The sequence below is a fragment of the Syngnathus acus genome, chromosome 1, assembly GCF_901709675.1.
Source record: "Syngnathus acus chromosome 1, fSynAcu1.2, whole genome shotgun sequence".
NCBI classification, from domain to species: domain Eukaryota; kingdom Metazoa; phylum Chordata; class Actinopteri; order Syngnathiformes; family Syngnathidae; genus Syngnathus; species Syngnathus acus.
Window position 1 is genome coordinate 7,991,219 of NC_051087.1, and position 13,206 is coordinate 8,004,424.

At 40.7% G+C, this 13,206-nt stretch overlaps 1 protein-coding gene across 2 annotated transcripts; it reads left to right on the top strand.

Annotated features, from left to right (window-relative positions):
• The first annotated feature begins 2,650 nt into the window (after nt 1–2,650).
• Nucleotides 2,651–9,503, top strand: LOC119123095 (voltage-dependent calcium channel gamma-4 subunit-like). Of its 2 annotated transcripts, XM_037251930.1 has the most exons (5): nt 2,651–3,120; nt 7,409–7,492; nt 8,455–8,595; nt 8,844–9,205; nt 9,296–9,503. In XM_037251930.1, exons 1-5 carry the CDS (start codon nt 2,898–2,900, stop codon nt 9,356–9,358), a joined length of 873 nt encoding a protein of 290 aa, XP_037107825.1. In that variant the 5' UTR covers nt 2,651–2,897; the 3' UTR covers nt 9,359–9,503. The 2 variants fall into 2 exon arrangements, with proteins under 2 accessions (XP_037107825.1, XP_037107816.1); XM_037251921.1 differs by having other exon boundaries at nt 8,844–9,503.
• The last annotated feature ends 3,703 nt before the right edge of the window (nt 9,504–13,206 follow it).

Genomic DNA, 13,206 nt, shown 5'->3' on the forward strand with positions numbered 1-13,206 from the left:
ATGGCAAAAGCATCCTTCAGGCTGTGATAGTCTACAACAGCTTGTCTGTGACAGCCTGAAGCCAGAGTCTGTGTTTGCTTTCCTTCACTCCAATTCCTCTCAATTTCCCTCTAAATCTCTCGGTTCTGCTGCAGGCTTCGTCTGCGTAGACGTCACAGACGCAGTTAATCCTCCACCCAGTGAACTGGGATATGATAGTATACTACTGTATATCTATGCACATAAAGGCAAACGTCTAAGATACTGGTGCCCCGCGATTGGCTGGCAACCAATTCATGGTGTATATATACTAAACCAACTACACGAGCGCGAGGCCTCCATCCTAGCTGGACCTTTCATAAAATCATGATAGCGATCAAGCAACGTGAGGTGCATATAAAAAAAAGAATCAATTTCCTGTTTATTTTCTCATTTCTTTATACTCTACAACAACTAATAAGATGACCTTATCATCTTATTGCGCACAACAGTATGATATTTACTGGTGCATCAGGGCCTTCTGCAAAATCTTTGGAAAGTGCTCTCTCTGATGAATTAATTCATTTGTAAGGTAAAAAAAAAAAACACAATGGCAACAAACTATTCTTGAGAATACAGAGCGTTTATTTGTTCGTTTGATAAAACAAACAAAACAAAAGAAGATAATTTTTGGTAAATTAAATTTGTTTTTTAGAAAAGAAGTTTGGCTTGTCTGGCAACTATATTACAATTGCAAAAACTCTTATTTGAATGAATGATTTGGGAGACACAATATGCAAACACTCAGCATGGCCATTTGCTCCTTTGTGTGGCCATAGTGCAAGATTTAGGTTACATCGTTCAGTAACGATTTCCAATCAAAATGAATGAAATTAACATTTACAATTGTCGCCCTTACAATTTCAGAGATGACATTTTGTCTTAGCACGCGCCACACCACAAGATATTCGCTCAGGATTTAATTTTTTAGTAATATCCAAATAACCTGGCTTTTGCTGACTTGGATCACAAGATTGATTCGGTCGGTAAATTCTTTTTTTTTTTTATTCATTGTTTTACCAGGCAAGCCAATTGAGAACACTTTCTCATTTACAATGGCGACCTGGAGGCAAGGTGTGTGAAGTGTCTTGCCTAAGGACACAACGACATGTGACTGTGACAGAGCTGGGATCGAACCGCCAACCCTCCGGTTACTAACCGACCCGCACTACTGCCTGAGCCACAGCTGCCAAATCTTGGAAATCTTAAGTAGCACAGGAAAAGCATTACCTTGTAAGTGGATGTACTTTGGATGTAAGGATGGCCTCAAAGCACCCTGCAGCATCAGTGTCAATACTGTTATGTACTTTTATAGTGCTTTTTCTTTCGTGCGGCGCACAGAGGGTGTCAGGAAGCACCCTACCAGGCAGATGGAATCATCAATTGCACTTTCTAGGAGCATGTCAAAGAAGGGGAAGACTTGCGACTGGTTCCTCCACACAATCCTAACTCAAACCTTTATCTACTTGTTTAAAATCAACCTTACGTATTTGCCTATCCAAAGTTTTGATTTCCCTTCATCTAGTGTGGCATAAATTGCCCTCTTCCTCATCTGCTCTGCAATTTAGCTAAACGATCCTGAATTTTCACGGAATCCTTTTAACGCAAATAACCAGTCACTTTATTGACAGGGGCTTTCATTTTTCGTTTGAACAGCCTGAGCCTCTTGGTCCATTCTGTATTCCAGGAAGCCTTGGAGCAATTATTACACTGACTCAGCACAAAAGTGATTCTAAAGAAAGTATTTTGGGCTGCGACGGGTCACATAGGTCAGTCACACATGCTAACCTCTTTACTGTTCTAAATAGGTTCTAGTCCTTTTGTTTTGCTTTGGCCATTTAGATTGTTATATACAGTAGGCCTGATTAACTCTGGAATCTTGGGCCTTCCATATACATGTAAGTCTACTATTTAAATCTCCTAACCTGCTCTCACTCGACAATGATTTAAGCACTGACGTCTTCATTCTCGAAATGATGTGTTACATTTTGGACGATGCAAATGGGAACTATGGATACTCATACATCTCCATAGGCTTTACCGGAAACAATTTTTTTCCGAATCTTACCTTCCTTCTTGATTAAATATCCACCAGTCCTCCTAAAAGCATACTTTTTAACAAGGTGCAGGGAGGGAGGGGGTCACTGCCTGGAGAGACCAGATTGATCCCCCCTGTTGCGACAGTCGCCACTCAGACTGCAGGATATTTTCGACTTCATTTTATCTGTAAGAAGAAAAAAAATATATATATATGAAAAAGAAAAAGGCACTTACAGTGCAGCTAAAACTAGTCAGCCCAACTAAGCAGTGCATTAAAAAGATCAGGAATCAAATATGAAAGTGAGTCATACTTTTTTTTTTTTTTAAATATGGTTTTTCATCTTGCTTTGCCTTTGGTCTGCTTTGAAGCAACATAGCTTTACACATAAATGTCTCTAATTTTCTTTTTAGATGTCATTTTTTTTTCTTTCCTCTTCATTTTATTTCAATCAGGCATGCAGTTGTTGTGATGACAGTCTTTCATTTTGTAGTTGCACACCAAACAGGTTGAAGCGTGACTTTTTCCTTCTCTTAATTCGGAGTCTCTTCTCCCATTGGCTGCATCTCATTGATGGTAGGTGTGGTCTGGATGTCGGTTCTTGCACTTTCCAAAAAGGCAGCTGTGGTCTTCAGGGTTCTTCTGACGGGTTCTTCCAGTGTTCCACCTGTAGGTCCCGCAAAATACAAAATGAAAAGAAATGATGGACCTCCTGAGTCGACCTTCAACTTTTGCTGAAGTTTGGATGGACGTGGAGCACAAAGCAGACACCTGACCAGACAAAGTGGCGATGATGGTGGGGTACTTTTGTTGATTTATTTTACACGCACGATGCGCGGTCATGGCTTGTTGTGACCGTGGGCTCCAGACGCTCCTGGCTGTCGTGGGCGCCTTCGCCGCATTTAGTCTCATGAGCATCGCCATCGGCACCGACTACTGGCTCTACTCGCGGGCGTATATCTGCAACGCTACCAACGCGAGCATGGACGACAGCCAAGCTCAGAGCAAGAAAGTCAAAGGCGACCTGACGCACTCTGGACTTTGGAGGATCTGCTGCATAGAAGGTAGAAATAAAACAAACTTTCGGGGTGTTTGTTTTAGCGCCGGTTTGGTCTTATTCCGTTTAAGAACTGGGATTACGCATGCAAATCAGACTGTGTGCATGCAACATGGGCGTGATGTGATGCGCACTGGAGGCAACATCCTGCTGGTTACGCAAAAAGCATCCTTGCGTAATCAAACGCGTGTCCAACTTGTCTCAAAGACGGGATGCGGTTACTTGCGAACTGCCTCCATGTAGTTCATGTTAAAACTGAGAAAGAAAACATCATCTATTAAAAAAAAAAAAAAAAAAAAAAGGTAGAACATTTGCGAGAGTGATTTAATTGGATCGGTTATGATGTTGGTCTATGCACTCTACTGTATATAAATGATAACATAATGATCAAATATAATAGTGAGCTATAATTCCAAATGAAATATAACAGTTATATAATTACTAAATCACAGAATGTTAATGATCGCCTTTAACAGTTTATTTAAAAAAAATAATAAAAAAAGGCGACCATGCATAATGCAAAAGGCATCTTTTTAGGATGCAAGTACTGTTGGCCAATAAATCCATGACCACAGAAATGCGTGTGAGAAGGTTTACATTTTTTCCTACTGAATATCAGATTGTTAAAGGAGCAGTATTGATACCAACGAACTCACACAAAACACAGAACAAGTGATGACTAAACCAATTATGGGAGTGATCGGAAGTAACCATGGTAACATCATATATTCATCTTCAAACTATAAAATAATGTGTTATATCACTGTAAAACAATGATATTAAATTCCTCATTACTGTGGTTATTGATAATATTTCATAATTAAAAAAACAACACAAAAGGGGGCCAAAATTAGGTTATTGCATGCCGTTCATTGTATTTGCCCCCCACTCTTACTGGAATTAGATTAAAAATGTAGAACCATCTTCAAACTCAAACTGCCATTTCCTCTCTCGTGCTTCAAAGCACTGAGCCTAATATAAGCGGCATCACTGCCAAGTGCACGCTACACTTAAAGCATCAGTCGGACTTTTTTTTTGGGAATATGTTTTCCGTTTTCCAAGTCCCATCTGTGAAGAGGTGTCACATCTCCACACAAACACACACACATTGATTACAGTTGCAGGGAAGTGAAAACAGCAGCTTCGATGCTACTGAGTGGAGGCCCTGAGCGTGATACTCTTCACTTCAACTGAAACAGCGTAGCAGAAAATCTGCCTTGAACATTTGTGGTGTATTTGTTGTCTCTCGAAGGGATTTACAGTCGGCATAGTTTGCACCATTTTTTTCAATCTATGACAGGAAGTAAAGGAAAGATGGCTTGCACTGCAACAGTTGTATTGAGTTGGGAGGAATGAAGAACATAAATAAAGCCTTAGTCTGAGGGCACCCTGGCTAACCATGTAGAAGCAATAAAGTTTGTCCCCATGTGGCAAACACACCTTTATGAAGGGGGAGGATGTTCATCATGCTCATGTTGTGAGTGATGACAGTGTTGCACTGCAAACATTTACTCAGACTAGACTGAAACTAGAAGCCTCTTTTTGCCTCTCCAGGGATGATAACGACCCCATATGGTTAGGTGTCAATACTTTGGCATTAAGCTGATTTTCACCATTTCAGTATTGCTAATTTGTGGGCGTGGCTAAAATAGAACCTGGGAGTCTTGTATGAGTTGCTCCTCCCCGACGATGTAAAATAACTGATGGCATTAGCACACGTGCTAGCACACTAACCCTAACCCTAACCCTAACACGTGGCACAAAGCTAGATAGCTACGATGACAACTCCCTGAAAATGTATCATCCCTTCAGAGAGGCCACTTTAGTAGCTGCTTTAGAGCATCTCACTGTCAGCAAGAAGTGCGTGTCACTGCATGCATGTCACAAAGAGTAAGGCAGAAGTGTTGAGGGGGTGGGAGGGGCATTTTTAGTGTGGCCTGTTGATTGCCATGAGTGTGTGTGTGCACGTCACCCAGAGACAGATGGAAGGGCAATTGTGTATGTGTGTGTGTGTGGGGGGGGTGTTAATCAATACAGTTTTCATTTTGAGTTTTGTTTTATTAAATTGAATTACGATGAATATTTTTTCAGAGTACATATGATGATTGATTAGTTGGTTGGTTAATCGTTAGGAAATTCAGAGTACATATGATGATTGATTAGTTGGTTGGTTAATCATTCGGAAATTAGGAATTAATTTTTTACTCATCTTGAAGTGATTGAGGCACAAAGTACGAGGTGTTCTGTGTGACTGCAATTGGCAAACGGGCTCTTGAGTGTGTCTGTCTCTCTTGTCAAAAGAATTTAATTAAGCCATTTGCTTTTTAGAATTAATCATGGATTTTCATTTCTAAAAGCTTGTGCATTGGACAGTGCAAGTGTACCTAATAAGGTGTCCACACAGGTAGTATTAATTAATTGTGGATACTTGCCTTTCTTCCTGCAGAGCCAGTTGTGGCTGTGGCCATGATGTGTCTGCAGGAAATGAATATAAGCTAGCGTGATGTGTGTATGTGCGCGTGTGCGTGTGTGTGTGTGTGTGTGCGTGCGTGCGTGTTGAATACATTAGTTAAGATGTCAAAGAAATCCTGTGAGAGGTCGAGCAAGAAATCTGATTGTGGTTTGCCGAGGGGAGGATGTTGCCACGGTGACGTTATGCTGACTAATAAAAGATGGGCTTGCTCTAGGGAGAGATAATTCTCCAGTTCCTCCCCCTTACAATTTTCTTCCTTTCATCCCACCGTTATTATTAACTCTTATGTTTTTCTTTCTGTCACATCCATCTCCATTTCTTTCTTTCTCTACTTTATTGCGATTATCAGTGGACAGTGTTTGCCTCTTCCTGGACCTTTTCAGATGGCTCAGTTGGGAGAAAGATCCAATTATCTGAAACGCGATACGTTATAAATTTAGATGCACTCATAAATCAAAGTATATTTAAAATCTAACACAGACACCAATCCAACGGGGCTGTTTGGTACATGAAAGAACAAAACTTTGTTACAGCAAGGTTTCGAGTCATTTAGCAACAGAATGGTTGAATCGGTCATCTGGCGTACAGGGCAGATACCCGTTGGGCTGGCATCTTTTGGGGCCCATGCAATGTGGTGAGGTGCTCACAATGCTCCAAAACTTCTCAGTGTAGGTGAAATAAATGGAATATTCTTCAGCAGAAAAGCCATTCACATACTGGCTAATTCTTCCAGGTATGATTTCTTTTGTGCATTGCATCATTTAAAGCCACCTAAGCAAGAACAACAGAATTATTTTGACTGCCATCTAACATATTAATAGCTGGTTGTTCCAAATTTGACTTGAGTTGAATGAGGACAAACGTGAAGTTGTTTGCTTTAGCCATCATGTACGCTAAATTCCCAGAGGAGTCAAATTCAAACTGGAATTCCTTTGCGCTCTCTTTCCTTGGCTGTCTTTATTTCAGAGCCTACATGAAATTATTCAGGCAGCCTCTGAAAAACATCATAAGGATCAGAGACTTAATGTCAACACATCATCAAGAGACACATGTGTGCTTTTATCTCATGCAGGCTGCTCACAGGTCTGTTTAAGAAGGCCTCAGATGTTCATTCTACTGGTGAGATTAGCCCATTTTTCTTTCAACTAAAATATATATTAATTGCAGAAAATTACGGCTATTAAAGTTAAGATGGTAAATAAATGATTTCGGTGAATTTAGTCAAGATACACGGTTGTGAGCTCCCTTCGATTGAATTCTATTGACAAAAAGAACAAATATACAACTACCCCAAAAGGAGCGTTATCCATATACTTCAGTTTCCACCACTGTTATGTAAGAATTATAGAAATCAATACTACCCATAAATGCAATATCACAGCACCAAACTGTTAAGATTCAATTAATGACTTACTAATATGACCTAGGTATGCAACAATGTAAATTACACTCACTAAAGATTCTTCAAAAATATTCAATAGTAACAATACGAATATCAAATGCTGTTCAAAATGTCTTTTTTTTTTTTTCTCAAAATACTCTTTCAACCTTAAAGTCAACCTTGTGCCATCATCCGAGTGGTGCTGAAAGTTGGCGGAATCATCCGTTTGACATTTAATTTAAAGTCGAGAATTCGATATTCATAATTGACCCATGTTTTATTCTGTTAAAAGTAGAAGATATACTTTGTGTGCCAAGTCTTGGAATAGAAAGTGCCTGGGGGCTCCGCACCATTTTTAAACACACAAATCCTGGGTTGTCCTCAAAATGTAGCAAGAGAGACGCTATTTTTATTTTAAGTGTTTGTCATTGTTTCGTGCAGGTATCAACAAAGGAAGCTGTTTTCGAATCAATCACTTCCCGGACGATAATGACTATGACACAGACAGCTCGGAGTACATTCTACGTGAGTGTTCTTGGCGTTGTCATCCTCACACTCTTCAATTCTTAATCCTCTGGCCTTTGTCAAGTGCTGATGCCTTCATCACCAAGGGGGGGGCTTAATGAGTCATGACGTTGCCATCCCGCCGCCCCCATTAAATCCGGATGTCAGGACGCTAACTGGCTCAAAAGCAATGACAAAGGGTGTGCCCATGACTAATTGGCCTTCCTCAAATCTTGTCACCCAAGAGACACCCACTTAATGTTGTAGTTCAATCAATGTCAATGTAATTAATATAAATACAATAAAAAAAATGATACTAATATATTGATATAATAATACCAGTGAGGAATAATACATTTTCCCCCCTCTATCAATAAAATTTGATTTTTACCTACCATATTTTCCGCTCTATAAGGCGCACCTAATAACCTCCAATTCTCTCAAAAGCCGACAGTGCGCCTTATAATCCGGTGCGCCTTATATATGGACCAATATTGAGCCATTACAGCAGGCGTGTCTAAATATATGGATTTATATATGGATAAAGTTTTAAAATGGGCCATTCATTGAAGGTGCGCTTTATAATCCGGTGCGCCTTATAGTGCGGAAAATACGGTAATTAATTGGATCAGTTGAGGATAATGGTCATATTCATGGTGTAAAAAGTGTAAAAAGTATTTGTAATATATATACCTATATACGTATAATTTTTTTTTTACATGACAAAAACCTAGCAATCAATCAAAGGCCCTGTACCCTACCAAATGCAAGCTTTTCTACTCACTCACAATTAAACAAACTTTACTGATTAAATTCCTTGAGTCAACAATGACAATGGATGCAATGATCAGTTTAAAAACACGGAAATGAAAAATAAATTCTCCAACTTTTGTTGCTAATGATATATATCAGCTATGACTCACTCACACGCCACTTTCAATTATAGTAACGCCCGCTTTTCTTTTTTTTTTCCATCATGTCAGGTATCGTGCGAGCCTCCAGCCTCTTCCCCATTCTCAGCACCATCCTCCTGATGCTGGGTGGCCTGTGTGTTGGTGTCGGGCGCATCTACACCAGGAAGAACAACATCCTGCTCAGTGCTGGGATTCTCTTTGTGGCTGCAGGTAACGCCATACTCACGAGAAGACATCCACAGTCATCTCTGCTTCACCAATTTATTATTCTCTTCCAATGGCAATGTTAAAAATTACATAGATCCTCCTATGGGTTCATACATACATATATCTGAAATAACTTAAGGTGCTGATTAATGATTTTTTCATTTTCCCTCCAGTCAATCAAGGTGATGTCATCACGTCTCCATCCAGATTGCAACAAAGCTTTCTAATCCGTTTTTCCTCCGTCTCCTCAGGTTTGAGCAACATCATCGGCATCATCGTCTACATCTCCAGTAACGCTGGCGATCCCAGTGACAAGAAAGACGAAGACAAGAAAAACCATTATAACTACGGCTGGTCCTTCTATTTTGGCGCCCTCTCCTTCATTGTGGCAGAGTCAGTCGGAGTACTCGCCATCAACATATACATCGAGAAAAACAAAGAGACGCGCTTCCGAGCCAGGCGTGACTTTATCAAATCCATGACTTCCTCTTCGCCATACGCGCGCATCCCGAGCTACCACCGCAGACGGAGGCGCTCGCGCTCCAGGTCGTTGGAGCTCTCCCCGGGGGGGATGAAGCGGGGGGGAGGATTTGGCGGGGAGATGAGCATGCAGGTGGGAGACATATCCCTATACACCTTCCGCACTGACCCTTTGAAGGCAGGCAGGCAATACAGTCCTGAGAGTGACTCTGGCTTCTTGCAGGTGCACAACTGCTTCCAGGAAGATGTGAAAGATGGAGGCAACAGGAGGACCACACCCGTATGAGCGCTCTTGTCTGACTTTACAATACGAGAGATATTACTTGACTGTACGTGTCTGTGCAGTGACATCAACAAGTATTTGCCCTGTTCCCAAATTATTATTTTTTTCATTGTTTCCCCACTTGTCATCAAATAAATTGAAATATAAGACACGGTTTCCTCCCACATCCCAAAAAACATGCTTGGTAGGCCGATTGAAGACTCCAAATTGTCCCTAGGTGTGAGTGCGAGTGCATATGGTTGTTTGTCTGTGTGCCCTGCGATTGGCTGGCAACCGGTTCAGGGTGTCCCCCGCCTACTGCCCGATGACGGCTGGGATAGGCTCCAGCGCTCCCGCGACCCCCGTGGGGACTAGGCGGTTCAGAAAATGGATGGATGGATGGACACGGTTAACCCAGATAAACAAAGGGCAGTTTTAAAATGGTGATTTGATTCATGAAGGGGAAAAAAAATAATATTCCACGCTACCTGGCCTGGTGTGACAAATTGCAATGAGTCTTCGACGACTCTGTGGGATATTTTTGCTCAGTTCTCCAACCAGAACATCACAGGGCCAGGTAGCTGAAGTGAATGTTTCTTTTCTCTTGATGAATTAAATCATTTAAAATTTGCGTTTTGTTTACTTGGGCTATCTTTGTTAAATAAACTAGTTGAGGGGATGTTCACACATTTGATGATCTTAAACATTAATGTGGGGAAACTATGGGGGGAAAAAAGGAATTTGTGGAGAGGGAAAATAAATGAATATTATATTAATGGCAATATGGCAATCAGAATAGCCAAAGCCGCAATCAGCTTTTGCACGGATGTATGGAGACTGCGCTGCTTTGTTGGCTGGAATGAGTCCATTATAGTCCATCGAAAGCGAAGATTTGCAAACTGGCGCATGAGATCCCAAGACCATGTGAGTAGTCTACTTCAAGCCTTAAATGTCAAGGTGGTCGAGTCTTAATAGTCGACTAATTAGTTGAAGTCCTAGTATATATGTACAATAAATGCAGAAGTATCCTCACTTATAGATGGACATACCCAAAAAGAATTCATCGATCCATTCACAGTGCTTATCCTGATGAGGGCTGCAAGTACTTCGGATGAAAGGAGAGATTTGCCCTGGACTGGTCGCCAGCCAATTGCTGGGCACATAAAGACAGACAATCATGCACACTAACACTTAGCGACAATGTTGAGTCTTCGAGTTTTGAGTTCACCTAACGTGCTTGATTTTTTGGAATGTGGGATGAAGTACCCGAACTTCAGAACTGTGAGGCAGTTGTACTAACTGCTCGTTCACCGGGCTGACCGCATACACAATTTAGACTGATGGTGACTTGCGATTTAAGTTGTCACTTATATTGCTGCTGTTCCACTGACGCCCTGTGGGTAGCAGTAAAATACATGTTTCAACCTGATTTTAACCATCAATGGAATCAAAGAAGAGGACTATGCATCATATCATGGCCTGACTGTGGACTAAAAGTAAAACAAAGACATAAGCTTCATTTATTATTTGTGCCTTACTTTAAGATGAAAAATTACAGCGCAACCACAAAATCTTTTTGCTGTCTTGTGACAAATCGTATAAAAAAAGATTTTACTGCCATTTTGCAAAAGGAGATGTTACGTGATAAAAACGGATAGTTGCTCGATAGAACCTCTTAACTGAAGCAAGTCTCATCTACAAAAATGTTTACGAAAAGTATGTGTTGTTTTCTTTAACAGCTGGTGCTATGCTCTCCTCTTACAAAAATGTGTACAAAAGCCTCCTAAAAATTTTGTTAGCTCTAGTTTTTGTGTTCACAATATGTGAAATGTGCTAAACAGCTCTGAAACATTGCCACATGCTTTTAACGTGCTTTTTGTAAATACGGACATGTCTTGCAAATTATGAACGACAAAACATATTCCAGGGTACATCCGAAGCATGCGTGTTAATTTAAATCGGTATAAATGCGTGTCGATTGCTCAGGGACGGTATCAAGGACAAATGATAATTTGTTGGAGTTCAGGAAAAAGCAAGCAGCTCCTACTTCTTTTGTTTACAAGAAAAGCAAATACTGTATTTCATTTGGTATAAAAAAAAAAACCTCCATGTCCTAGCTTGGTTGCATGGCCAACTTGAATAAGAAAGCGCCACACAAACATTACATTTCATAGGCTGTTGAATGATTCCAGCCACATTATGAGAAAATACAGTATGTAGTATGTTTGCTTTTTGTAACTAAACGGGACTGTTACAACAAGGTGTATGATATTTACATGTCTCTGTTAGGAACTAGTTGCCTTTGCGCTCAGATAATTTGGGTGTTACAGAAAATGACGTATTTTCTGCCATCCTGAGAATTCTTTCTTTGAATTGGCTATTTCATAGTAATGGTGCCACTGTTGCATGTTGGTTGCTTTGTTTGCATACTTGCAGAACCTGTTGGCTTATTTCAGTACAGTTTACAATAAATTTTATAAAGTGATGTCATGTTTTTTTGTTTTTTTTTAAATGAGCAATGTTGTTATTTAGAGTTGAATTGGGGTTCAATAAAAATGAGGGAGAGATGTGCTCGTTGACCGGAGAGGTTATATTTGTCCACTGATGCAGGCATGTTGTGCCGTAACGCTGGAAGGCAGACAGTCAGCCAATGCGAGGTGTTAAAGTGAAAATGCTCGATCAAACATAATGCTTGACTGAGCTAACAAGCTGCTGAACGCTTCCTCTCCAGTCTAGTAACATAAGATCAAGCAAAGCGGCTGTTGTCTGTGGCACGGCCATCTAGAATATCACACACATTCTTGTTATTTTACACACTTGAGTTGCATCAAAGATTTTCAATATGTTGCCCAGTTTGGAATCGGTCAAACTCATCCTCATGTGCTTGGCGAGCGTCGTTGGAGAGTCTCTGCAACAGAGCCTTGATTTAGGATGGACTTATTTTGAGTCCACTTGCGTGCGTAAATGTAGCTTGCTGTTGCCAAACAGGTCGTATGACCTTTCTTCCTCTGCGGTCCTGAATTAGGGTGTTCGCTCAGCCAATACTGTTTACTTGACACCCGTGGATCTGCTCTGACATTTTTATCCACAATGAAGCTTGTGCCCTAATCCTTCTTGTTAAGTCCAGTGATATATAGTGCCTCCTCCACTAATTGACAAGAGATTGTCATGGGTCACCTTTCCGTGCACTCACATAGTCGCCATTAGGTTGAGGTGCAAGAATGACACATGCTGGGCTGATGTGACAAATAGAAGACGACACTACAGTTCATATATCAGTCCTTGAGATTCCCAAAAACAATCAAATGACACATACTAAACAAAACATTTACATCCAATGGGTGTTTATTTTAGGAGTAGCGTCCTTGTTTATGTGAAACATTCCTACGCGTCAAGAAATTTGCTTCACATGTATTGAGACTTTCTTTTCCTTTTTTGGAGAAGCATATCACAAACAGGTGACTATTTTTTTCCTGACCATGTCACATGTTTGTTCAGACAATGGTTGTGAGTGAGAGAGCGAGATTTGAGTCTTTGAGTTTATCTTTTACGAGCGGGATGGCGATTGTTATTGATAATCGTTGAGAGTTTATGGTGCATTTGCTCATGCATGAACAATCGTTTCAAGCCCAAGCACACCATAGTGTCTTCAAACTACTCAAACATTCCAAAATGTCCCATGTAGAAAATCAATCGTCAGTTCAAAAGGATGAGAACCTCATTCAGCTTTAACCCGTGAAGAAGTGTCTAAGTCAGATGGAGCTTCTGCCCCCTGGCAAGATTGCCTCTCCACAGGCACCCACTCTCTTCTTAAGTTCTTGAAAGTGTTAAATGGCTGACATTTCTCCCGGCAGGGGTCTTTATACCCTGCT